The sequence below is a fragment of the Drosophila nasuta genome, chromosome 3 (genome assembly GCF_023558535.2).
Source record: "Drosophila nasuta strain 15112-1781.00 chromosome 3, ASM2355853v1, whole genome shotgun sequence".
NCBI lineage: Eukaryota > Metazoa > Arthropoda > Insecta > Diptera > Drosophilidae > Drosophila > Drosophila nasuta.
The window spans coordinates 279,048-306,871 of record NC_083457.1 but is presented as its reverse complement, the minus strand read 5'-3'; the positions used below and the strand labels follow the sequence as shown (position 1 = coordinate 306,871).

General features: G+C 35.7%; 3 protein-coding genes across 3 annotated transcripts in view; 1 reads left to right on the top strand and 2 right to left on the bottom strand.

The window, feature by feature from the left end:
* LOC132792934 (uncharacterized) overlaps window positions 1–18,793 on the top strand; it is a 30,578-nt gene extending 11,785 nt beyond the window's left edge. The window contains 19 exon segments of the mRNA XM_060802473.1: window positions 38–848; window positions 905–1,091; window positions 1,545–1,656; window positions 1,730–1,882; window positions 1,945–1,995; window positions 8,428–8,740; window positions 8,803–8,934; window positions 10,052–10,485; window positions 10,553–11,144; window positions 11,214–11,391; window positions 11,456–11,649; window positions 14,743–15,451; window positions 15,453–15,818; window positions 15,821–16,205; window positions 16,243–16,307; window positions 16,379–16,621; window positions 16,691–16,801; window positions 17,409–17,753; window positions 17,816–18,793. Coding sequence (XP_060658456.1) covers window positions 38–848; window positions 905–1,091; window positions 1,545–1,656; window positions 1,730–1,882; window positions 1,945–1,995; window positions 8,428–8,740; window positions 8,803–8,934; window positions 10,052–10,485; window positions 10,553–11,144; window positions 11,214–11,391; window positions 11,456–11,649; window positions 14,743–15,451; window positions 15,453–15,818; window positions 15,821–16,205; window positions 16,243–16,307; window positions 16,379–16,621; window positions 16,691–16,801; window positions 17,409–17,753 — 5,381 coding nt within the window. The 3' untranslated portion in view covers window positions 17,816–18,793.
* A 1,687-nt stretch (window positions 18,794–20,480) lies between these two features.
* LOC132790130 (synaptogyrin) lies at window positions 20,481–24,202 on the bottom strand. The gene is made up of 5 exons (XM_060798571.1): window positions 23,528–24,202; window positions 21,595–21,826; window positions 21,394–21,533; window positions 21,162–21,333; window positions 20,481–21,093 (listed from the first exon to the last, which is right to left on the bottom strand). The coding sequence occupies exons 1-5, from the start codon at window positions 23,654–23,656 to the stop codon at window positions 21,044–21,046; spliced, it is 723 nt and encodes a 240-aa protein (XP_060654554.1). The 5' UTR covers window positions 23,657–24,202; the 3' UTR covers window positions 20,481–21,043.
* Window positions 24,203–26,203: 2,001 nt separating this feature from the next.
* LOC132790129 (probable enoyl-CoA hydratase, mitochondrial) lies at window positions 26,204–27,344 on the bottom strand. Its single transcript, XM_060798570.1, has 3 exons — window positions 27,175–27,344; window positions 26,362–27,083; window positions 26,204–26,302 (listed from the first exon to the last, which is right to left on the bottom strand). Exons 1-3 carry the CDS (start codon window positions 27,185–27,187, stop codon window positions 26,237–26,239), a joined length of 801 nt encoding a protein of 266 aa, XP_060654553.1. The 5' UTR covers window positions 27,188–27,344; the 3' UTR covers window positions 26,204–26,236.
* Window positions 27,345–27,824: the final 480 nt, after the last annotated feature.

Genomic DNA, 27,824 nt, shown 5'->3' with positions numbered 1-27,824 from the left:
GTTGATTCAATAAATGTATTTAATTGATACTTTTTAGATCGTTTGGTGAAAACCACTTCCGGTTCTTGGGAGATTGTCGAGAAGGAGAATGAGATAACGCCACCGGGAACTCCACCGCCGCCTTACTTAACCAGCTCCCCTATGCCCGTACCTGAAGATCCGAACGAGAATTGCGCTGGCGGTGCGGGCATTTTCATAGAATCACATCACTTTACGCCCATGGCTTGTGCTACGTCGCCATCGCAACAGAATCTACATTCCAGCCGCATTCAAGCAGCTCAATCGACAGACACACAAAAGGAGATTATTTCCATGGAGGACGAAAACTCTTCCGACCAGGAGGAACCATTTATTGACGAAAACGGACCGTTCAATAACTTGACGCGTCTGCTTGAAACCGAAAACGTAGTTTTCCTTGCGGTCTTCCTCAACTATGTGCTTTCCAATTCGGAACCAGCTCCACTTCTCTTCTACTTAATAACTGAACTGTATAAAGAGGGTACGTCCAAGGATATGCGCAAGTGGGCCTATGAGATACACTCCACATTCCTTGTACCACGTGCACCGCTGTCTTGGTATCGCCAAGACGAGTCATTGGCAAGAGAGGTCGATAACGTACTACAGTCGGAGTTCGATAAAGTGGAAATATTACGTACAGTCTTCCTGCGTAGTCGCAAGCGTGCCAAGGATATAATCAGTGAGCAGCTAAGAGAATATCAACAGAAACGTACTGCCGGACTTGGCACCATTTATGGTCCAACCGACGACAAGTTAGCCGAAGCAAAGGGTGACAAGCAGCGTGAGCAAATCGTTGACAAATATCTGATGCCCAATCTGCAAGGATTAATGTAAGTGCTTATAATCTGAGTTGAATTCGCGATTGCTGATATTTATATTTTTACAGTGAAGAGTTTGAAAAGGATTTGCCTCAGGAAGATGCTCGAAAACTTGCCCTATGCTCGGCACTTTCAACGGTCATACATCGTATATTTACCACACGTTCGCACCCAAATAGTATTGTGGATCGTGTCCATCATTTTGTCAGTCGTGAGAAGAGTTTCAAATCTCGTCTAATGGGCAAAACTCGAAAGGTATGCTTCGTAAATGTATTTCTTATTTTTGCTATGTAGTTAATTAGTGCTCACAACACTTCTGCATACGATGACAGAGTGAAGAGCTGTAAATATATATATAGCTTATATAATAAACTATTGTAAGTTGAAAATTTAATTTAAGTATTTCGTTGTTCTTCAAAATTGTATTCTGATCGCACACTAATGGAGAATCTATGTATTAAGAGTAGAAAATATCTTTAGCATTCACGAATGCACTAGAATACTTCATTTAAATATGTGCTCTAAAGATTATAAATTAAATTATTATTATGTAATTACAATAGACAGAGTTTTTTTTTTATTGTTCTCTGAATTCTGTTTAATTATTTTAAGTCGACTAACTTTATAATACGCCACTTAATACATTGAACTGTTCCTCGCTTATTTTAATTCAACATGTGCATTTCTAATATTTTTTTTTTCGATTAGATGGTTGTACGGGGTCATCCGCTGGTATTACGTCAATACTACGAAGTGACGCATTGTAATCATTGTCAAACGATTATATGGGGCGTAAGCCCGCAAGGTTATCATTGCACAGGTAAATAAAAACGTTATTATACATATATAAACTTACAATGACTGTTAACTTTCTATTGTTTTTCTCATTTTAGACTGTAAATTAAACATTCACCGTCCATGCTCGAAAGTTTTAGACGAAAGCTGCCCTGGGCCACTTCCCCAAGCAAAACGACACCCGCATAACGACAACAAAATCAGTAAATTCATGGATAAAATAAGACCTCGTACCAGCGATTTTATAGCAAGTGAGTATCTAGTTGAAAAATATGAAATTATTTGCTTACTTATTTAAATTCCTTCGATTCAGATGAAAAACGTGCTCGACAGGATGAGGATATGGATGCAGATTTAAGCAATGGTAAGTGCAGGTGTATTACGTCTTTGAGCTTTGATAAATGAATTGCATGTGTTGAATAGCTTCCCGCAGAGAGCTTCTCAGTTGTTTATACCTTAATACCCATTAAAAATGGCCAACTTAAAATGGGTATATTGAAGTATTTAGAATCAAAATTATTTTACCCTATAATTTAACTTGAGTAGAAAACCAGACATATTTAGACCCCATTTTTAAGATTCCCCCTTAGTTTTTCATTTTACTATATTATAGTAGCTATAAATTTAAATTTGAATGCCAAATAAATAAAGCAACTAATCAAGAAGCGCTCATCAAGCATCGATTGATTTCTGATTAATTGTACATAGACGTATTTACTTATATTTTCCTATCTTTGCGGGAAAATATATAATTGTGGGGTATCTCGTAGTAAATAACATTGAATGAAGAGCTCCTTTTGTTATTAATTACAATTGAACATTTAAAATGATCAGTTAAACGAAAAGCGGAAAATGAACAGCGAACGCTGAAAGGCCAATTTGTTTAAACTTGAGACGATCTCCGATTTTTGTGGTTTTTGTTTGTGTTGAGTGTGTGGAGTCTTCTCTCATTCCGTTTTTAGTTCTTGTTATGAGCGGTCGTGCGTTCTATCGGCATATACATTTCGCAATATTTGTGTATTCAATTTATATTCTATATATTGTAATACAAACGAAATAAAATGATATTACAAATTTTGCTAATATTCATGTGCAACTAAACAAATAATACTCGATTGTGTCAATTGTGTTACAAAAATGAATTCTTACGTTTAGTGTTGGTTTTGGAAAGAAGCGCAATCAAAGGCGCATATGAGAATTACATATGTACACAAATAAATAAAAGCTGGCAATGAATTCATATTCGTGGTAAACACGATAAAAGCAAAAGTCAAGTTCTGTTTATCTTTAATGGATAACTTGTACATACGCGCGTTCCTCTGTGTGCCATATGTATGTTTATAAATGAATCGTGAGCGAGCACAACTGAATGCAGATGGCAGCCAAATCGAAACAAAAAACAAAATTTATTAAGCAAATATATTGTTTAAATTGTTTAATTCTAAACGCAATTGAAAACCAATTTGCTGTGTTGTCTTACGCAAAATTCCTTAAATTAGAATTTTAGTGAAGTTCGAGAAAAGATAACACGTTATTCGAAAACTATAATAAATTCGATTTTTAAATATGGCTAATATGGCTAATAATTTAACATTGTTTAACGAATATTACGTGATTAACTAATAAATTTGTATCTATTTCCGCAAACTTGCCTTGAACTTAAATTTGCCTTATCACTATTATGTCGTTTCATTTTTAATTAAGTTCTTTGACATAAAGTTTTATAGATGGCAAGGAACGGATCAACAGCATTCTTTCAAATTGTATATAAGGGTAGCAAGATTTCGTTATGAATGAAACTGAAATTCCATTATATAAATACGTTTTTGTTGTTGTTTATTTTCAAAACGGAAAGATAAAAACACATTTTTGGTTTGTCCGTGATTCAGAATTATATTGTTTTCAGTGTTTTTCAGCAACGTTGAAACAATTGAAATCAAATGTTTCGTGTTTTAGGCTGCAATAATGTTCATTCAAACCATATGCGGATGTGTATTTGTGTGCGTGGGAATATGTGTGTTTGCTCGATGTGTGCGTGCCCCCAAAATAAGTTCAATGTGTTTACTCTAGTTCCTATGTAGATACTTTTCGTTTTATTTTAAAACTTCATTACGAAGAATTTCAATTGAATTTGCAAAAACCCTAGTGAAAAGTATCAGCAAATATTTGAACTGTGTTATTGCGTTACTGATAGTAAATTGTTAATAAACGAAAAATGTAATTAAATTTGATTTTCAAAGTAAATGCTGAACTCCAAAAGTCAAAGGCGTTTAATGTGAAAATGTTAACGTGAAAGTGTTTCCCTAAATCAAACCAAATGGATAGCAAACACGTAACAGCAACGCATTCCGTGCGTCGCAATTCCAGCATTAAGCGTCTATTTTCATGGGGAGGTCAAGGTGAGTGATAAGCGGACTCATTGATTAATTCGTTCATTGAATGAGTTCATATGTGTGGTTTTCAACAACTGCGAACGTTTTTAATGATTTCTAACATGTGCCAGAAGTGTATAATTAAATAAAAAGAGGGATCATTAGAAATATATAAATTATAAAATAAATATGGCATTTCTCAAAGTCGCGAACGTACGTTCGTACGAGATAAATTAAAAAAATAAAATCGAAAACAAACGTTTCCTGAAACTTTTTTTTTACTCTTCGATAGCATTTGTTTAGCTCTTTGGTTAGTGTAAATTATGGGGCTTATCGATTTTTAATTTTCATAATATTGTCAAAAAACATGCGGTCGCGAACGTACGCAAAATGGAAGTCGACTTTGGCTTAATACAGTAAAATGCAAAACTCTGCGAATTGAGACGGGATATTTTAAAGAAATAACTTTACTTTTAAAATAGAATCATATAGCTTTCTATTAAGTCTACTCCTAAGAAAATATCTCCATTTATTTATTTTTAATTTAATTAAGTTCCGGTCGCGAACGTACGGTCGCGAACGTACGATTTTTCCATGTTGTTTTATTTATTAAATTTTTATTTTACCACAACTTTTTTTATTAATAACTTTTATTTCATAAAAACAAACGGATTTAACTCAATTTAATGTGTCTAATAACATTTAAAAGCAAAAAAAATAAATTTTTATTAAATATGAAATATGTACTGAAATTTATTAATAGCAAGAAAAATATGTAATAAATAATAAGTAATAACTAACAAGTAATAAGTAATTGCAAACGACATAGTTTTCAAAAACAAAAACAAAAAAATTTTTTTTTAAATCCATGCGACGCTAGTAAAAATCGACATATGCTTATAGGTAAGGTCGCGAACGTACGCTACTTTGACAATCAATAAAAAAAGATTGGTTTGAGTAACCCCAACGATTTTTTATATTTAAAATATATATACCAAAATCACTTAACACGCGAAGTTTCATTCACCTGCTTGCACTTATTGCGGAGCAATTACAATAAAATGATGTTTTCGGTCGCGAACGTACGATTTGAACATAGATAAGAAGCAAAATAAAAATAAACAGTTAATTGAACATTTTTTCGCTCACTTTGCATTTTTTATCTTATTATTGGATTGCTATTAAGAGATTAGGTAGAAAAAGAGCAAACATATCATATGTTTTCTTTGTGAAATAATAAAACATAAAAATGCATACAAAAGGAGCTAAAAGTGAAAAAATTACATTTTTTCAGTTTGCAGGCAAATTTTTTTATAAAAACTACGGAGATATGCTACGGATCCATTGTATTATGAAAATTTGGATATTTCTTTATGACATTATACAAAAAAATACGATGAATGTGAAGATTTTTTTTTTCGGTCGTGGTTTACCTTTTTTTGAGAATTGCCCATATATGAAGTTAACAAACATTAGAGATAAATTTATATGATATTCAATAATAATGACATTCTCATGCATATCTTTGCTTGTATGCACATCTGCTTGAATTTGTTAGATAAAAGTATTTGTCCTTGCGTCTGGATTGACAATGAACACACAGTCAAAGTTTGTCTGCATATATACGTATATACATACATATATGACGTAAGCGGAAATTTCCGTAGAAAAGGTGGAGTGCATGAAATTTAATTTGCACTTCAATAGAGTGACACTCTTTGCACATATTCCATCCCTTGAATGTAATACAAAGAGTTCAAGGTTTATTTTAAACCAATTTCGGATTACCTTTCAAATAATCCCAAGGCGCTATATTAAGTTTACATTTGTAATTGATTCAGCTTGTAACTCGATTTCTTTACAAGTGTGCGATGTATTACAATATATTTATGGCAGTCGCGTTTTCGCATATTTTCCTTAATAAGCTTCTCCATACCTGATCAGATCAATGTAATGTCGTCTCTTTCATTGACTCTCCATACACATTTTACGGTTTCTGTGCAGTACAAGGTATAGACAGCAATTAGTAACTACAGTTTATTGACACACTTGAGCTTTTTCAAGCTTGCGTCTATTTAACTCAAAAAAGCTTGGACAAAAACCAATACCTTACAATTGATATTTGCGCTTTGTCTGGGGATCGTTTGCCAAATGGCACATAATAAAGCTTTTCTGTTTGATTTTACATTTTAGCTTTAGTATTGTGCTTTCGGTCTCGCGATGAGGCACACAAATTTATTCTTAACGATTGTGTAATTTTCTATCAGCGACAAAAAACGATTGTGTTTATATTATTAATGATGTGCGCCTCAATCTACAAACGTAAAATAGTTGATATAATGTCGGTTAACTTTGCGGTGAACATTGCTCGTTCAAACCAAAATATTGTATATTTTTTTTTTAATATTTGAAGTGTTGATATTTGGTGTGCAATTTGTGTTTATGAATAAGAACGGTAGAAGAAATAGCGTGTGAAAGCAAATAATCGGAGAAATTAATGGCAATAAAAATGACAATAAAACGTACTTAAAGAGTGACTAAATGCAGTTCCACTGAAAGAAATAGAGTGTGTATTTCTGATGTGCCATATAAAAACAAAGCATAAAATTATTTTTATTTGTTGCTTGCTTATTTGGTTTGCAGCTTAATGGTTGTATCTGTGTGTATAATAATTGAAGCACTTAAATCAATTAAAATATCAATATTCAGTCTGTATTTAACAATCTTTATAAAATAATCAATTACAGTTTATAATTTTATCTTGGAAAATCTAATAATATTTTTCTGGTACATCTTCTATTCTTCTGTCATCGACTATGCCACAATTAAATCTAATTGACAAATGTCGATCGTGTTAAAGCTCATAAATCGAAATCATGAATTTAAATGGTGTTTATAAACGCATTTTCGAAATAAACATGGGACGTGTATATAGCCGAACGTAAAATTTTTGAATACTTTCTGCATTTTTACACAAAAGCTATTTATATATTTGTCCATCGAAATGTACGTACACAAGTACACACACGTTTTCCTATATACTACATAAACATACATACATAGAAATGTATTCACATTAAATGAAGACAGATAAATACACACATACAAGTACAAACCTATATGCTTTAGTTATTAGCTCAATAATTTTTTTATTTGTTATCCGAACATTCTGAAAATTTCAGGATATATTATAGACAATTGCAACGAACCGAATCACCGTTTTGTATTAATTGTTAATACCAAAGGAGAACGTGATTTATACACAATTAACGAATTATTTCAAGAGAGAGAGAAAGATAGAGTGAACTAATGGGTCGTAAGCACCTGTCAGATAATGACATTTGATAAATGATTGGGGGCGTACACAAAAAGTTGTTGACAATAGTATCGAGTACTAACTAACCAATTTGCAAAATGAAGACGTATAAAAATGATGCAGATAGTGATGATGATAGCGATGATTCAGCTGATGATGTCGTTGTACGAGGCCATAATGAGAAGCTGTTGCGATCAACAAGCCGAATTTTGGTTGCCGATTCCAAGTTTAAGCACAATCGAATCGAAAAAAGTGCCTCAAAGAGTAAAGTTGTAACCGATCCTAAATTTAAGCACAACCGGATCGAAAAAAGTGCCTCAAAAAGTAAAGTTGTTACCGATCCCAAGTACAAACACAATCGAATTGAAAAGAGCTCCTCGAAAAGTAAAGTATGCGAATCAAAGTCAGTAGGGCTTAAAGTGATCCCCCAAACAAGTCGCAATGCGAAGAAGAACGTTGGGAATGTGGGTTCAGATGGGGATTCCTCTGATGACTGTAGTCCCATAATTCAACTGAAGAGAACCAAGTCGAAAGATAAGTCATCGTACAATGAAACTGAACCCAAACACACGATCAATCTACAGACGATCGTCAAGTTTATCAAAAGCAATAAGAAGCTACTTAGAACGGACGATTTTGCCTTCATTCGGCGTAAGACAATATCGGAACCTAGTACCGTCAGTTTGCCAATCATACAAGCACTGGCAGATTTACCCAAAGACTCGGATTCTGTGAAAGCCGATAAGAAGGTGAAGCTCGTTAAGAAAGGTAGTCACGATGGCGATTCAGTTGATTCGGAAGTTGTTAGTCCATCGAAAGTGCCTCATCCACGTTTCGACAGTCCCAAAATGCCAAAGTCAAGTAAAATATCATTCCCATCAAGAGTTGCAGCCAAGATAAAGAAGAAACACAAAATCTCGTTGGCAGATACAAGCTCAGTTGACCAGACTGAGACCTATATACAGCATTGTGGTGGTGAGCAGGTGGAAATTACCTTATATACTCCGCAAAATATTTCTTTGTTGTTCTGTCTTTAAGTCCTTGACACAATCCAACTAAATGTATCTGCCATCGATTTATTTATGCCAATGTCATTTTTTATTTGTAGATCGAGTGCATTCATCGTCGATTGTTCGCCAACCATCGGACCGCAGGCCGGACGTGAACATATCATTGCGATCGAACGGCAATGCATCCTGTAACACATCTCTGCTTAATAACAGTGACTTGCACAATTCATTTCCCGCCGTAAACAATGTCAATGCGGATACTCCTAGTGCCAGCGGTGGCTTCTCCGATCTTACAACAAGTGCGGGATCAGGAACTTTGGCTAATTGCCTAGCAGGTGGAATTGGTTTGCCGGCGACTGCGGATTTGACTACACAGGATTCAGTGGAAAGCAAGGATGTCCGCAGGGAAAGGTAAATTGCTTCATATACAAACAATTGATGTGCTTGAAAACTGATTTGTATCTTTTTTGCAGCTTTCATCCTCAGCTCAAAAGCGCACCAGTTTCTGTTAATCGTTCGGAGTCGTACAAGGAGCGCTTGTCGAACAAGCGAAATCGCAATAGTCGTCGTAAAACCTCAGACCCTAGTTTATCATCGCGCAACATGTAAGTGAATATAAACATAGATTAAAAATTGCAAACCAGAAAGGAAGACTAAGTATATTTGATTTATATATGAGCTTAGTTTTATTCTAATTATTCAGGAAGCAAATTGATGCTTGCTTTTGCTTTACTTAAACTTTCTATAAAATGTTTCCAAGATCACACCTATAGGGAAAAGCATAATTGAAAAAAGGAGATAAACAACCACCATTAAATTGTCTTCATCTTCCCTAAGTTATCGGAATATTTTTGTAATACAAATTGCAAATGGGTATGCCAAGCTTTAAGTTCATTGCTTTTGAGCATTTGGCTTGGAAATTAACTGCACTATGAGCAATGAAACACCAGGCAGGCAATGACATCAATTACATTAGCTTACCTCTTAGGGTCGCACTATGGTGTAGTGGGTCATGGACTTGAGACTGACGGCATAATGTAGGACAACGTATAATAACATCAGTAGTATGACGAGTATTTCCGTCGCATTGCGAGACTCTATTTGACTTACTCAATTGAACATTGTTGCGGGTGGCGGAGGAGTGGGCAGCTCTTGATATCTTGATATTAACTTACCGGCAGCAGCAGTCCCTTGGCTTTAAATCAACAATATATGTGTTAGACATATTGACTGGCTGCACCTCTCTCGTATATATACTTTAAGTGGCAGTATTCGCTCTAAACTCGGCCAGAACGGTGCTGCAACTGTGCGCAGACTTCCCACTGAGCCCACGAATATTGCAAAAAAAAGTCAAATAGAAGAAAACAAAGAAAACCTTTCCATCGTGCATAACAATAATGAAAAGCAAGGCTCGCTATACTCGAAGCAAGAGCTGTAAAGAGATACTAGGTCGTCATTACGATAGGTGAGTTGAGTAGTGTTTGAAATGAGATTAAACGATTTCTGGTCACGAAAAGAACCCAACTCGTGAAGAGCAAACGCTAAAAAAACTAAATAGAAACTTTCCAACTTTCTTATTATTTGCCAGACGAACGTGAATGAAAACTGCTGCAAAAACTATTAATTGCCAGCTGTATATTGATTTCCAGGCAGTGCATATTATTATAATTATTGTTAAACAGTTTGTACCAACTCAACTAAATTACAATATTTTGCTCTTAGCGATGATCAACCGGATGTGGGCCTCACGAACTCCAATTTTACGGGAAGCTCCAACTCAAGTCTCTCTTCGAACGATGGATCTGATAGTGCCAGCATATCGATGGAACAGGTTGCTGGAGGTATTTCAGGACCAACAATTGGTGCTCAAGCCACATCCAGTTCCGCACATCTCCACCAGCACCCTCATCTGATAATACAACAGAACGCGAATCTACACAGTCAACAAGACTCGTTCCAAGGCAGCGTAGGAAGCAGCAGTAGTGCCAGCAATGCCAGTTTCTGGAATGCTGGTCAGCCTCAGCTTCAACGACAATGGAATTTTGATAGCGACGATGATGATGATTTAAATGAGGCCGACTGGAGTTCTGTAGTCAAAGTTGAGATGCTCGCAACTCTAACCGATGCCGAGAAGAAGCGTCAGGAAATTATCAATGGTAAGTTCAATTGAATGTATAAATTTGTATGTAATACTAACCTGAATGTATTTTTCAAAATTCACAGAGATCTATCAAACGGAACGCAATCATGTTCGTACTCTCAGATTGTTGGATCGTTTGTTCTTCTTACCGCTTTATGACAGTGGCCTGCTTTCTCAAGAACATTTGCTGCTATTGTTTCCACCCGCATTGCTATCGTTGCGTGAACTGCACGGTGCCTTCGAGCAAAAGATCAAGCAGCGTCGGGTCGAACACAATCATGTGGTGCAGCATATGGGTGATCTATTGTCGGAAATGTTCGATGGACAATCTGGTGAGATTCTGTGCGAGCACGCGGCTCAGTTTTGTGCTCGTCAACAAATTGCGCTTGAGGGTCTCAAAGAAAAACGTCACAAGGATGAGCAATTGCAGAAATTGCTTAGGAAATCAGAGTCGCACAAGGCTTGTCGTCGCTTAGAGCTTAAGGATTTGCTGCCTACGGTATTACAGCGACTAACCAAATATCCTCTGTTGTTTGAGAATCTGTACAAGGTAACACTACGAGTGCTGCCTGAGAACACAACTGAAGCAGAGGCTATACAACGCGCTCTAGAGTCTTCTAAGAAAATTCTCGTCGAGGTTAACAAAGCGGTAAAGACAGCCGAGGACGCACACAAGTAAGATAATTATGAAAATGAAATGATATTCAAAATTCTAAACAAAAAATTGTTTTCGTTTACGTACAGACTGCAGAACATACAGCGCAAATTGGATAAGTCATCGTACGATAAGGAAGAATTCAAGAAACTTGATCTAACACAACATCGTCTTGTGCATGACGGAAATTTGACAATGAAAAAGAATCCTAGTATTCTGCTTCATGGGTTGCTATTCGAAAATATGATTGTTTTGCTTACAAAGCAGGTGAGAAAACAAACACAAATTTTTGCTTAAGTTCTATAAATTAATAAATTTTTATCTAATACAGGACGATAAGTATTTGCTAAAGAATCTTCATACGCCGATGACAGTCAGCAATAAGCCTGTGAGTCCCATCATGAGCATCGATTCGGAGACTTTAGTACGTCAGGAAGCTGCAGACAAGAATTCATTCTTTCTAATCAAGACAAAGACCTCACAAATGCTTGAACTGCGTGCGCCCAGCAGTTCCGAGTGTAAAACGTAAGTTTTCTTTTAAAAATCAAATAAAATATTGGGCTATAGCTTGGCCAGGGCAAAGTTCCGAAATTGCTCTTTTTCGTTTAATGTATATATTATATTTGCAAATTATTATTGTAGCTGATTCCAGACGTATATTTACATATGTGTATATTTTTAAAATATATGTATTCTCAAGCGACTGCACTTTGTCAGATGAACGCGCCTGAATATTCTTACAGACATACATATATACCTTAAGGGGATCCATTTTATTATGTGTAGTATTTATATTTAGCGGTTGAAGCCCATTTAATTATTATTTACAGAGAAGTAGTACAGATATATTAGTTGAGTCATTTGCCAAAAGTTCTTTACAACAATTGTTTTATTTAATGCGGATATTAAACTAAAATTAGAAATTTGAATTAAAAATGTTGATGAAAATTGTGTTAGTAAATAGTTAGTAATCAAACGGAACTTGTCTTGATGGCAGCCAGAAGCATTTGTGTATTGTTATTATTATTAAATTTGATCTAGTCAACGCCATTGTTCTCAATACCACAGTCCGTTGTCTAGAAATGAAATATGGCCAATCAATTTGACATATCAAGGATCTTAAATAAGCAGTCAACTTTTCAAGGCACCCTCGCTTGCCTTAACTTACACGGCAGATGTCGTTCCATGAATGCATCTCATTTTGGCATTACGGTGAAAATTACGCATTTAATTCAACCACTTAAGGCAAAACAGCTTGAAGCGGGCATATTAACTTGTTCGGTTTGCTAACAAATTTATTGAAAGCTAATTTAAAAATGCCGAAATAGGAGAAAACAACAACATGATAAATTCGATTGTCGTCAGATAAAATGTTATGCGTACTGGCGGAAAAAGTAAATCAAATTAGTATAAACGTTTATTTGAAATATTCAATGTCAATAACATTTTATTATACCCTGCATCCTGTATTAAACCGGGGAAGTAGGAGAATGCTAATGTTGTTATAGTATTATACGAGAAAAAATGTTTTGTTTTGATACCTTTTCCTTTTATAGTAGCCCCAATAGATAACTAACAAATTCACTGAATAAGGGAGTGCAATAGAGTTTTATCTGCTTTAATTGAAAATAGTGTGTGTAAGGGTATAAAGACTTCGTTACTTCCTAGACAGTTGGCCATTAATTTGTCGCTTTGTTATTGTTTTTTATTTGACTCTCTTGCGCTCGCTCTTTCTCTCTCTGTTTATGACTCTCTCAAGTATGACCTCAGTGAAAATCGCAAAGTCTTACGGTGTCAAGCACATGCATATGAGTACATATGCATATGTATGAATGTATTTATACACACATATATGCTTGTGTGTTTATGTAGATGTGCGTATGATACAAGCTAACCGCAGACCGCCTGTCGGATGTCGGAGGAAGCGAGAGCTTTTCCAAACGTGTCGCGCATCGGCTATAATGAGCTATGGGGTGATATTGTGTTGGATTCTGCTAACTTTTGTTCGCGTTGTTTGCGCCTCTCAGTTTGCGTAGAGTGTTCAACGCGTGTGCGTGTTTTTCCCACTCAAAACGTGTTGTGTTCAGCGGAAACATTTCGTTTTATAGTTTGGCTTTTCAATAATATACTCATACATATTTATTTATTTATTTTTTTAAGAAATAGTTCTTTTACGTCGTGTAGGATAGTGTGTTACTTGACCTTATAGAGTACATCATATATAAATATGTATATGCATATAATTGAAATTAAATTGAGTGTTGACCATATCCATTTCCTTGTTTGTCAATTCGATAGGTTTTTTTACATTTTATTTTTACATCAACAATGCTTTTGTTGCTATTTTTTATTATTTTGTATACCCTTGAAGTGGGCATAATAGTTTTATTACCTTTAACAAATAATACTCGTCACCCTTTCGAATGGTATAAGGGAAAAATACGTTATATCGTATATAGCATTCCGGCGAAGGTTTCTCAAAATACATAAAGTGTCAAGTCGATAATGTCAGTTCGTTCTATACCATAGGCAGGTGGAATCTCGCAGTCGACCGAACCCACTGTAGTTTTCCCAACTTGTTTGTTTTATATTTTGAAGCTCTTTTTAAATAGAACAACCTCATGACATTCTGTTAGTGTAGATATGTATATACGCTTACACAAACGTCTGGATATACGCCTTATTATCAGAATGTATACAATACTCTTACAATACATAAATTAAGTCATGTGTAGGAACAACCCTTTGTAATGGGCTCTATAAAAGTTGCACAATGAGGTACTCAAGTTACATTCACAAACTGATTGGTATCAAAAGCATCTTAGCGAATCGACAACTTGGAATGTATATGACAATGAAAATATATCTAAACCATTGTGATGCATTGTGTGTTATTCCAGTCGTAATTTTGTTGTGATTAGAGATGAGTTTTCTGTCGCCGGACGACATGTTCAACGGTTTACGCCGTAAAAGTCTGTGTAATGGCGGACTATCGTTACTATCGAGCAAAACGAGCCCGAGCTCCTTGCAAGATCTAAGCAAAACAAAAAATAATCGTCGTCGTGGCAGTTTTAATGAGATCTTTTGTTCTAAAACCACCGAACAAAGTGTCACTCCAAAGCCCACAAATCGACGTGCTTCATTGGTATCCAGGTGAAATACACTTTTATTATACAATTGTTCCATTATTCTTTAGTGAATATCGCGGTTCGGTTGGTGAACCTGAATTTTTTAAGATATTTAACTTAAATTTTAAATATATTAAACGGGAAAATTACGAAATTGTTTTACATATGCACTATATATGGGCATGCAAACATTACATCATCTCCGTCTTTTGTCTTGTTTTGTATTTTCGTGAATTACTCATTATTACCCTTGCAAATTTAAAATGTGTAACATTGTTTTGAACTCATTAGCATCTATATAATGTTATCATACAATACCACTAATTATGGCATACATTTTTTGAACGAATTTTAATATTTTGTAGGGTGAAGATTCTAAAGCAAATAGGTTAAGAATATATGTATTACATTATTTTTTGCTTAAATGTTTTACGCTTATATAGTCGTAATTTGTTTACTTATAACTTAAATTTCTCTTAAAAATTTGCAGATGGTTTAAGCATATTTCTGAAGCTACAGCGCAACAGTATAAGCCTCGACCCAAGAACACCAACAGTCAGGATGCATCCGTCGACGATTCGATTATTGCCACATTGCCGCAATCACAGCACAAGGAGTCTGTGGATCCTGCACCCGATCGTTCTCATCCGGTCAGTGCCACAGCAACGGTCACAACAACTCCATTGGCTCCAATACTACCGATAGCTGTGGTAACGCCACCGATTTCGGCAAGCAGTGAGAATGGCTCGAGTAATCTGCGTCGCGACAGCACACAGAGTGATAACTCTGGCTATTACAATATAACAGCTAAGCGACGTCTTAGCCAAAACGATACTGGACCATCGGTTAGTCGAACGATGTCGACCCGCAGCTGCGGTGAACCCAACAACAATTATCCAAATGCTGGCCAGGACTTGGCTCCTGTTGTGTTGCGCCACACCCAATCGGCAAGGGAGGCCGGCAGCGGCGGCAATGACACGAACGCTAATGCGAATGAGGATCGTGCAACGACCTACGGTCTGGTTGGTGGCCAGTCGAAGCGTGACAGTGCAAGCATTGTTTGTTCGAATAATTCAAATAATACTCGAACATTGCTAATGCAGTCACCATTAGTTGATCCCACTGCAATTCAGATCAGCATTAGTCCAGCTCACACAGCTGAACCCGTGCTGACGCCGGGCGAGAAACTGCGTCGCTTGGGACGCTTCCATTCGGGACGGATTGATAGAGAAACAGCGAATTATATGTGATATCTTCCGCTTGCCAGTTGAGCATTTCAATGAGATTGTCGATATTGCTATGTTGCCAGAAGCACCCAAAGACTGCGCTGATGTCGCTTTAGCTGCTTACGATCAAGTGCGGATACTGACCAAAATTTTGAATGATTACATGCATGTCTCGCCGGAACGGGAGATCTCAGCCGTGTCCACAGCGGTGTGTGATCATTGCCATGAAAAGGACAAGTCCCGCAGGACTGCAAATAGATCTCCACCCCCGCTGCCACCGCCGAACAAACAACAAGCACAGGGTCAACACCGAACACCGCAACTAAAGCGGATTCCCAAGCAAAAAAAGCCGCTGACATCGAGGAAATCGAGGTGGCAATACATGAAGATGATGACGGATATTGTGAAATTGATGAGTTGCGCTTGCCTGCAATTCCAACAAAATCACCAGATGTCTCCACTCCACTCGCACCATTCAAGTTCGCAGTTGTTCCACCCACTGAGAATAGCAACTGCAATTCGGAGACGACGACGAAGCGACAGAGCACAATTAGTGTTGATAGCATTCCCGAAGAATCCGCTGATGACCTACAAAAGGGCTTGGTTAGCGAGACAAAGTTACCAGAGGTAGATCCCGTACTTGAGGCTCCCAACAATGTGGAAGAAAAGGAAGCTGAAGCCGTAGCTGCTGACCCAAAAAACATCAACGAAGTCAACAGAGAAGATCGTTGACACTGCAATTGCTGTTTCTGTTGATGGAGGAGATCACGCTGTAGATAATGCAGACAAAAGCGATCACATTGAAATCAACGATGTGTATGATACTTTGGTAAGTGATTTTATATATATATATCTCTCAATATTTGCGAATAACATTGTTATTTATTTTATGCTCAACAGGCGGCACTTAACAAAGCCCAAACCACATTGTCCATGATCGACAACTCCACACAGACAGCTGCGCCTTTGCCATCCACATCTGGTGTGGAAAAGGCAGTTGTTACAGCTTCCACTGCTTCGAGCAGTGGGACTCAGTGTGGACTCAACCGAATCCAGCATGCCAGCTCTTTGGAACCAAGCGTACCTTGTCATGCTCTTAGCGGCATTGTAAATGTTCTAAATGAACAAATTTCGCTGCTTTTGGTGAGTGTTAAATTCATATAACTTTACCCTGAGCTGAATCATTAATATAATTGCCATTGTTGTCTGCAGCCCAAAATCAATGAACGCGATGTGGAGCGAGAGCGATTGCGTAAAGAGAATCAACATCTACGTGAGCTTTTGAGTGCAATGCATGAACGTCAGCGAGTTGATGCACTTAAGGTAATTTAATCCTGCCCCATTTACTAATTAACGTAAACAACACAGTAAAACTTTTAAATATACTTTTGTATATCCACATAAGCTATTATTGGTGAACGTAAACAGACAAGTATAATTGGTTGTAAACAAATTATAAAATGTTCACAAATAATAACTACAATGCACGCTCGATAAATGTAATTTGTCGATAATATAATAGTGGCAATATATAGTATACAATAAGTATTTTTATTTCTGCAAGAATTGGTTGGGGAAATCAATATTAAAATTAAAATTACTTAAAAATGTGTTTATAGAAGCTTGAATGATTTCTGTTTAAACGAATCCACTTTCGTGGGAGAATTTCATTTTAATTCCGTATAATTTCAATAAATCTAAAAAACGGAACATTTGGTGCTAGCGAGCACCTGCTGTAATTAAATGCTCAATAATTTCGGACTAAGTTTATCAACATTGCGCTTCCGGTTGGGTCGATCGGAATTTCGCACGCTATTCTGCGAAACAGCTTTCACCAGAACATTTTCAATTGTTTCCTGTCATTTTTTGGAATGAGTAAATTTAAAAGCCTATGGTATATAATTTGAATTTTTTTTTTTTTTTTACATAGGAAACTCCAACCGATATCCTGACTATTCTGCAAGCGGCTGATGCAGAATTCGAAGATGATATTGATGCCATTTCCAACACATCTCTGACACCGACACCCACGCCTCTACCTACAACAGCTTCTGTCAGCGACAGCACTCTGGAGTTACATGATCTTCCAGCAGAAATGGCTACCGAATTTTTGGAATCGATGTTGAGCAAAGAAAATGTTGACGATGAATTGCAATTGCTGGCTGGCTCCTATAAGCTACCTGAAACACTAATAGTGGCCGTAAAGAAGTACAAGCTGGACCAGGAAAAGGAGCAGAAGCAGGATCATGAACAAATCAACAACGTAAAAAACTAAGTAAGTAATCAAATACTTAAATCAAAGTAACTTTTATTCATTATCATTTGACTTTTTTTTAGCGACAGAAGCCATTTCAATAATATCCATTTTGGAGTAGATGATTCTGTGGACTTATTATTACTGTGGTGTCCAGAGCTCCTTCCTCATGCAAACACCATGTCTGGTATTCTGAAGTTCTATGTTCTACGAGGAGACACAACTCTTGTGTCTTTGTTTTGCTGCGCCATTGTCCAATTGAATTGGCAGTGTTTATGTTAATATATATAGCCTTTTTTAAATTAAACTTACTTATTAAAGCTGCATTTGCTGCTTTATCAAGTGGTAAGCGGATGGTGAAAATAAGTTTTGAATTAATATAAATATATTCCATATAGCGACATTAAATAAATCGATAAAGTTGATAATTTCCTGATAAAACTAAAACTAATGCTACAACTAAAAATGCAAACAAAACAGAAACAATTATTTTTATATAAAATCATATCTACTATTTAATTGATGTAGAACACACAATATACAATGTTTGATACATTTATACACCACTGTATTATGTGAAACTAACTAAAGAACAACAAAGCATTATCTATCTTATCCTTTAAGGCTTTATAATAGTTGAAGCTTAGTAAATCTATGAAATGTATTTTAGTATTCACAGTTTTGCGTAACGAAAAAATGTAGTAATAATTTGGCAAGCTTTCCAATTGGCTTTTTTAGTCCTATGATGGCTTCACACGAAACAGCAAAGTTGTACTTATACATACAGAAATACATTTGCATCTGCATTTGGCAGCAAATCGTGTGTGGACCATTTGTCTTAAGTGAAATTATGAAAATTACTCTCTGGCCTTTAGAATCAGACTTGTTGTACACTTTTGAGCAAAGCTTTGAAAATTACAAACAACATCAAAACTAACAATATATAAATTTACATGTAACTATTTTCGTATACATAAATATATAAATTTGTATTTGTATTTGTTTTATATAAAACAAAATATTAAAGTATTTACAGTGAGTACTGGAATTATAAAAACTACTATTTGTTTTTTTTTTTTTAATATTGGATTGGAAATCAAATGGTTCAGGGCGAAAAGATGTTCTTTTCTTTCCTTCTATGATATTTAACCAATTTTACTTCAGCTCATCTAATACTCATCAATACTCTGTAATTTTGATTATACAGCTATTGGATCCTTAGTTACTAAAGTAAATCTTTCTGCAATCCGTGTTAGTAAAATAAGTTGACATATAAAAAGAAAAGAAATTTTACGCCTTTGGTTTTTAAAAATATGTGTCATAATTTATTGAATTTTTTTTAGTTGGGATTGGTTTTATTACATTATTGTTCATTGATGTTTAAACAAGTACATTTCTAATTTAGCTTCGACTTCAGGATGCTTTTTGTACCGTTAATTTTTTTTTATAAATTATGGTTTTAGTATTATTGGGTTGTCAACTTGAGTGTGCCATTGAATGCAAAAATGTATTTAATTATTTAACGCTCACGATTTCTACGTAAATAATTTAAAATTTTTGTTGAGAATTTGTGTTATTTGGTTCGTTTCAAAAATTTACTGATCTCGTTTTATCGAGCGAGAGCATTCCAAATTTTGTTTCTGTTGCAAGTTTTCTGAGAGTTTTGTTATCGTCAAGTGAACTACAATACGAAACTTTAAACGACTATGTAGCATTTAATTCTTTTCCATTGATAAATTAAAATATATAGAATAGTTAAATTTATTCAATTGTTCTTGCTTAGCCTTTTGCACATACAACATACATATAGCTGGCTTATATAATGTACAATACATAAATATATAATATACATATATAAATGTATTTATATTTTTATTTAACAAATACTTTCATAGTTCTTCATAATTGTTTTATGATGCTTTAAACAAACATTTACGTTTATTCATTAAATATGTTTACATTCATTGATATTGATGTATTTTTTATTGTATAGTTGAAATACTATTTCAATTTATTTTACTATACATTTTATATTTGCGTCAACAATTGCCTTGGGGTCTTCTTGAAATGAATTAAGTTTATACGTTAAATTAGGTAAGTAGCGCACTTAAACAAATCACATTTCAAACGAATATTCGATTAATGGTTTAATACTGATATTCAAATATGCAAATAAAGTAAACAGATCATTCCAGTACGAATTAAAAACAATTTATAAATAAGAATTCTAGCATACTTTTGCAGACAGTAAAATTCGTTTGATTTTCAAAACACTAGCAATATTACTGTAAATGTTTAAGAATTATAAACTTTGTGTTTGATAAAATCATCCCCAAGGCAAAACTCATTTAAAATATATTTTTGTAAATACGTTTTTTCTGAGCTTTTTTCACACTCTATTTTAGTTTAACCATCATTTGTTCAATTTAAGAATTTACAATTTGGCGTTGAGTTTTGTTTTGTTTTTTTTTTTTATTGTTTTTATCAATGCGCTAAGTTAAGGCGACCCTGGCCACGGATCTTGTAGCTTTCGGGCACTACAAAGAACCATTTTGCAAATAGAGATCAATAGAGAAAACGCATGTAGAAGAAAGCGGTTGTATAATGGATATGTTTTGAGCAGTTTTCCATGATGTCTGCTAGTTAACTAGTGTGGGTTCAATTACTATATTATTTTACTGTACTGGCGTGTGTAAATTTTTCTAAAAAACATTTTTGCTTGCTATTTTGCGTTTTTTGTTTTATACGTTTTGTTGTCAAGCTATTGTCATCGTAAACAAGCCAAAACCCAGAACTGAGTATTTGAGTATTGAGGGCCAGGGCCTTGCACAAGAATAATGATTACAATACAATACATATACTACTAAATAACTAACAACGTTTAAAGCATAAGTATATAGTATTTGTAGTATGTATGTATATATCATAATTGTATATAAGTATTGCAACAAATTTTCACTACAAAAACTGCACACTGAACTTAAGGGGCTAGCTTATAAATTATTATCATTAATATTATTCTGTATAAGGATAGGGCTTTTTAACTAAGCAGTTTTGTTTTCAGCTTTCCTAAACTTGTATGCTCGCTAAAGCTCGCTGAATGGCATTGTTGTTGTTGTTGTTTTGTTTTTGTTGTTGTTCGTATATGCTTCACATCGGTGTATTAAGTTATCCCAACATGTGTACTATAGTTGTAAATAGTTGGTGTATAAATTGTATTTGCCATTTGCGCTACCAATCAAGGGGTTTCGAAAACGGAGGAGGAGCACAACTTGCCCGCAACTGAGGCTAACAAATACACTTCGCTTCATTTAGTAGGTGGGTTGCTGATACTCCATGCCAGGCTGTTGTTGCTCCATGCCTAAAAGACAACACACAACAATCATATAAAAGATACAAAACTCGCATACTTCAAAACCGTAAACTCACCCTGCTGGGGCTGGCCAAATGGTGAGGCGCTATACTGCTCATTATCATTGTCCATGGAGTAGCTATATGCCTGTTGATGCACAACATTGGCCGGATCAGTCTCAAAGGCCGAGGTGAACTCATCACCAGCGCCAATCAGAAAACGTTTGTAAGCCATAAATGCACACAAGGCCTGCAAGAAATACAAAGGCTTATAATAAATGCATTAAACAGCGCACAGTGCATAACTAACCCAGCTGAAGATGTTGAAGAAGCAAAAGACAATAGCTGTCTTCATGCTTCCGGCTCCAATGCCATAGGGTGGCATGGGAGCTGAGCTCCACTGGGACCACAAATAGAAGAACGCGATGAAGTAGAAAAATGCCCAAGCAGCTGCAACAATAGAGCATGAAATGCATTAAAAGTTCTGCATGCATTTTGAATATTATCATACCAGAGAATCCCATATCCGCCATGACGTAACGCTTTCTGCTCTTCACCGATGACATGCGCTCGAACAGAAACTCGCCTCCAATAAAGCCCATTGAGGCGAGAAAGCCGAAAACGCCAATTGTATTGCCAAATTTACAGGCCATGCCATCGTTGTTGTATAGGCAATACTCTTTGCCATCCTTTTCCACCCAACCCTCGGAGGATATGCAGCCAAATACGACGATGGAAAAGAGCTGAAATCATCAAATCAAAAGAATAACAAGCAATGTGCAAACCATTCACATTTATTTATTTTCTGATGACATGCTTAAATAATAAATAATAATAATGTGTGTCCTCGGATATATTTAAAGTAAAAATTCTCTTGGGTGACGAATCTTACAGAGGCAAAAATTTCAAAATGCTAACCCATTCATGCCCAAATTAAAATTGGGACACATAGGAAATATTATTTTCATAAATGATTAAAAGGAGCACCACTCCGATTTTCGATAATCTAAGTGCTTCGGTATGTCCTTACTGCAATATTCCCTTTTGGGCAACTTTTGTCCATATATATAAATAAATACGAAAATGTAAATGTTAAATGTAAACTCAATGTTGCCTATAGGCAACAGTGGGCATAAAAGGGCTATGATGGTGTCCACCAAGAATCTTTCCTGCTTATCATGAATATAGTAATAATAATAATCTACGGCGAGAGCAACCGAGTTAATGGTACATTTTATTATTTTTTCAATCATTATCATATATTTCGACAAAACAAAATGTCTAGATTATTTACTTACCACCACCTTAAAAATCTGTTGCTGATTGCAGTAAATAATTATCATTGACCATATGTTCTATTATATTAGCATGCTCATACAATTGTTTTTAATTTCCAAATACTAGATTTGACATTTACATAGAAGACAATGTCGTCTGTGTCGTATCCAACTGAATGTTATATAAGTTGCCAATAAACAATTATACCTTGCTCTGCTATGACCACCGAGTAGAAAGCGCCATCTATGAGTCGCAGACAGATGCTTATTGCAACGTCCAGCGTGAAATACAAACTTTCATACGCACATATTTATAAAAGTATTGATTTTCAGGAACAGGTGCAACAAACTAGAAGTTCAAGTACAACCAGACACACACATTTACATTCACAAAGCATTTGAGTTTGTGACCCAATTTCAAGCGAAGGCCAAGTTTAGGCAGCATGAGTAGCGCCTGGGGATAGGCAATGCCAACAACAACTGCAATAACAAAAGCAGGTCCTTGGCTAGGCTATACTTGGACAACTGACAGCGGCCTGTTGTCGTTCTCATTGTTCTCGTTCTTGTTGTGCTTAGATGTGCAAACATTACGTATGTACGAGTTTGAGTATATGCCGTCAGCAGAAGGAGAAGTGCCATTAAAAGTAAATAAAAAGCAAACCCATGTTAAGCATTATTCTCACTCCTGTCGTCTAGGTCTCTACTCGCCAATGACGCACATGTAGGGGGCCATTACAAATGGTTTTTATTTTAATACCCCATTGCATTGGCTTACATTTTATGGCCTTTATTCCAAATTTGTACTGTCGTGAGACTTTTAATATAAACTGCACAGCTGTTTCTGACCCAAATCTCGGTGTGATTGAGCTGCTCAAGCAAATATCAAGCCTGTTATTAACATCCAACACAAAATCCCACTCATTTCCCAATGACTTGATAAGCGTTTGCATGAAATAAATAAGTGTTGAATAAAATAAATAAAGCTATCATACAAAACAAATGTGACCAGTGATTAATCCAATAAATTAATAAATTTCAATCAAATCATAGGACTAATAGAATATGATTTATTTTTGCATGAATTTTAGTTTTTTTCGAGTTTAAAGTTTGATAATATAAAATTAATTCCTGTTAGTTCATAGAGTTGAGCAATGCTTCCCAACTTACCCAGCAGAGGGCACGTATGACAACTTGAGGTTTCATGGCAAATGTGACGGGGTCGAAGGCGCCACCTGCCTTGCCTCCGCCATAGGCGCCACCAGCATTAATGTTGAGAATTTGATTGAGTACATCCATTTCCGTTGCTAAATGTATTTGTTTTTATTGTAGTTATTTGTATATGCGTCTATGTGTATTTATTAAGTATATTAAGCGCGTCAGTTGTTGTGGGGTTTTCTCTCGAGTTTTTCACGTCTTGTTGTGAAAAATCGAATGCTTCTACAACGCCAGCTCAAGGGCAATGTGGGGGCGTCTTGGTCGTTGCTTTTATTGGTATATGTTTGGCTGCTTGTTCTCGTATACGTATACAATCATGAGCTGTGCGTGTGTTTGTGCTATATGTAGTAGTATATCGCAATTATAGATTACAGCACACCAGGAATTGCAAAATCCAAACTGGGATTCGCGTCTTTATACTCTATTTTTGTTCTACACACTCGCGCGCAATAATTGCAAAAATCGTAACCGTTTGTATTCCAAAATAAACAAATGACACGCGCACAATTTATTTTTTATTATTAATCATGCATTATTAATGAATAATACACAAATTTCAAGGGCCTGATTTTCACTTTTACTTTTTCTTGCTGAACGGCCAACGCGCAGGACTAACAGTGTATATGTGAGCTTAAATGATAGAACTTTGGTTGTCAATAACTGTCACTCTAGTATCGATGCTTATTCAACTATCGTTTTCCGCTATTACTCTGATTACCACGAATATATTGTATGGAAGATAGATCGGACTTAATGTGTATAATTTTATTTTAATTGTACAAATTCAGATAATTCCACAATTTGTTATTTATCAATAATGTTTTTGATTAGCGATAGTATCGTTTTCAAGGAATTATCTCAATACAATAGTTGAGCGCAAAAAGTGTTGCCCTAAGCATTTTCTGTCAAAATTCAAATTTATCCGCACAAAATTTATGTGTAAATTAACAAGAATATAATTTAAAGAACTTTCTTAGCTATAAAAATTGAAAAAACAACGTAGAACAAACTTAACCTCGAAAATAATTTAAAAAAAAGACAACTTAAATAATCAAGACATGAGGCAAAATGTTAAAACAACGAAACGACAAAGAATACAAGCGAAAAAGATTTCAGATGAAAAACAACTCATTAGTCTATTCTTTCAACCGAAAAAGAAACATTCAAACCAAAGGACATCTTATATTACGCAAAATATAATATTAGGAAAGTATGGTATTAAGGGCAGCAACTATTCAGATACTATTGAGAAAACAAAAAACGATAAGGTACAGAATTTTTATAAAAATGAACAGAATAAGGCATATCATAAGAAATATATAAAGTACCCGAAAGTTGCGCAAAAAAATTTTCGTTCATATAAGGAAATAAAGAATTTGGTGCGTCGGAGAAAAGCTAATATAGTGAAAAACTTTGAAGATATTATCGATCAAAACGATATGTACCAGTTGAAAGATTATAATATGGATTTAGGGTTAAGTGCTTCTGCTAAGTTACGGCGTAATTCTGAAAGGAATCCCAGATTGACTGATTCAACACGAGTATCTTTAAAAAAAGTCTCATCTCTTGACAGTTTTAAAGACTTTTTGAAAAGCTATAAGACTTTAAAAAAAAAAATGTCTAAATACCGTCCAATAAAATCGCGCAGTTCCAGAATGTCAACGTCAAATAAAAGTGTGTCCATTCTTTCTACATATAGCTCGAGAAGATTCAGCAAAGATTCAATTCAATCCAACAAATCCAACAACTCATTTAAATGGAGAAGAACAATACCGGAGGACGCACCAGAATTACAAGAAAGCGGTTCTCTTTTGTTTGCCTTTTACTCACCTGTCGATCTTAGCGCATTGTATCAGCCAATGGGCACCGCTCATTTCACGAGACTGACAAAAACCGGAACGAAACCAACAAACGTGGAAGCTAAAGAAAAACTGATTAAATCCATGCCATACCGGCAAACTGTTAGCCAGCCCGAGCCCGAGCCCGAGACCGAGACCGAAATAGCCGTTGAAAATCGAAAGTTAGAGCCACATGATGCTGAAGGGCTTAAAAGGGCTAAAAACTTGGCTCAGGCGAAGATAGACGAAATAATGACGCGCGTCAAAATTCGAGAAATGAAACCTAAAAAAATAAAACGAGACTTCTTAGCGGAAGCAAAAAAAAAAGTGTGGCCATCCCGACAGCATGACCAAACAGGAAAGGGCATTGAAACAAGGAAGAGAAATCGAGTGAATACCGTGTTTCCCACCAGATTAGATGTTATTCCTTTACCTACCGATATGTCTCAAGAGAAAGCATTAGTAGTTCGCCGTTATTGTATTCCCAAACAAAAAGGCACTGCTTTAAAATCGAAAATCAATGAAAATACTACTTGTAGTACCTGTTGTCTACATCTTTTGGCAATGAAAGCAAATTATGAGAAAAAAAGAAACTTGGTTTTAGTTGCATGTGGAAAAGGATGAAGTCTAGTTGGCTGACATGAGTATATTTTTGGACAATTTTGGCCATAGATCAACTGATGACTCAGCGAACTTTGGCTTGCATCAGTAAAAAGATTGATAAATACGTTGGTTAACAGCTGCAGGATTCAAAGAAAGGGAGTAAAAATTGTAGTCCACTTTAATTCGCCTAAAAGCTGAACATTTGCCTTGGGAATCGCATCTATTCGTTGATGAACTTGGCTGGACGTTTTTCGATAAACGCTTTTACACCCTCCTTGCAATCGATCTGGGAATTCAAATATTTGCTTAAAAATATCAAATATTTTATGCATGTACTGATATTACCGTTGAGAAAGTGGCATGGTTGAAACGGCGTTCATACTTTAAGCCCTCCTCTAGCGTAGTCTCAAAAGCGGTGTTCACAGCCTCCTTACACAATTGCACAATCAGGTTCGAGTGAGTTCCGATCTTCTCTCCCAGTTTGACAGCCTCGACAAGCAGTTGATCAGGTGGAATCACCTTGCTGACCAGGCCAACCTTCTCTGCCTCTTGGGCATTGATCATGTTACCAGTGAGGCACATTTCCATGGCTTTGGATTTGCCCACAACCCGGGTTAGGCGCTGCGTGCCACCAGCTCCGGGAATCGTGCCTAATGCAATCTCTGGTTGCCCAAATTTGGCCTTATCACCAGCATAGATGATGTCGCACATCATGGCCAGCTCGCACCCACCTCCGAGAGCATAACCATTAACAGCCGCAATTATGGGTTTCTGGGTGCGTGCCACTTCTGTCCAGTCATTGAGGAAGTTACCCTGAATGCACTGTGAGTATGTGTTGGGAGCCATCTCTTTGATGTCTGCGCCAGCGGCAAAGGCTTTCTCGCTGCCAGTCAAGACAATTGCGGACATGTTAGCATCCTTGCCATAAGCCTTCAGGGCTGTTGACAGTTCCTTCATGAGGCCATTGCAGAGGGCATTCAATGCCTTGGGACGGTTCAGGGTGATAACAGCCACATTTTTCTTCTCTCCGGTCACTTCGGTCTTGATAAATTCCCAGCTTTTGTTAGCTAGAGAATAAATTATATGCAAAAGTTATATAATTCGTAAATTAGCAGAATAAATAAATTATCGAAATCATTTATTTTTTATATAACGTACTGTTTATAATCATATGAATGATACCGACATATTGGAATGTGTTCAGTTAAATACTTGCAGCTGCTATTTAATCGTGTGATTACTTGAAGCGGATAAACAACATTCGGAAGCTGATCTTGTGCACGTTTAGTAAGCAGTCTTGCAATGTTGGCTTTGAACCTATGAAGTATTGTTGTCAGTCAAATATAACAGTTAATATTCAAAACATATGTATGTCAGCATCATTACTTGCCAATTTTAGTTTAACTTTTGTATCAGCGAATCTCTGAAAGCCGGGAGCCGGTAGTAAGTGATGATTTACCAGCGATATTTCAAAACAAGAATTATCGAAACTAATTCGGATCATGCGGCAGTTCAACGACTTTATCGATAACAAAATTAACATAAATGTAAAATGAAACTAAACTTATCGATTTTAATAAGAAATTCGATGTTTATTTTATTTTGTTATTAATTTCGATAGACTGCATATTTGTTGTGCCATATTTTAATTGAAGGCAATTGGTTTTTAAAATTGATCTTAGTGTATCGATATATATATATATGTATATAAATATATGTGTAAATATAAAAGCAATTATGGCAGTTAATTTCTTATCAAACGTTAAAAATCTGTAAATTTCAAGGTGTCTTGAGCTGAGTATTTAGTA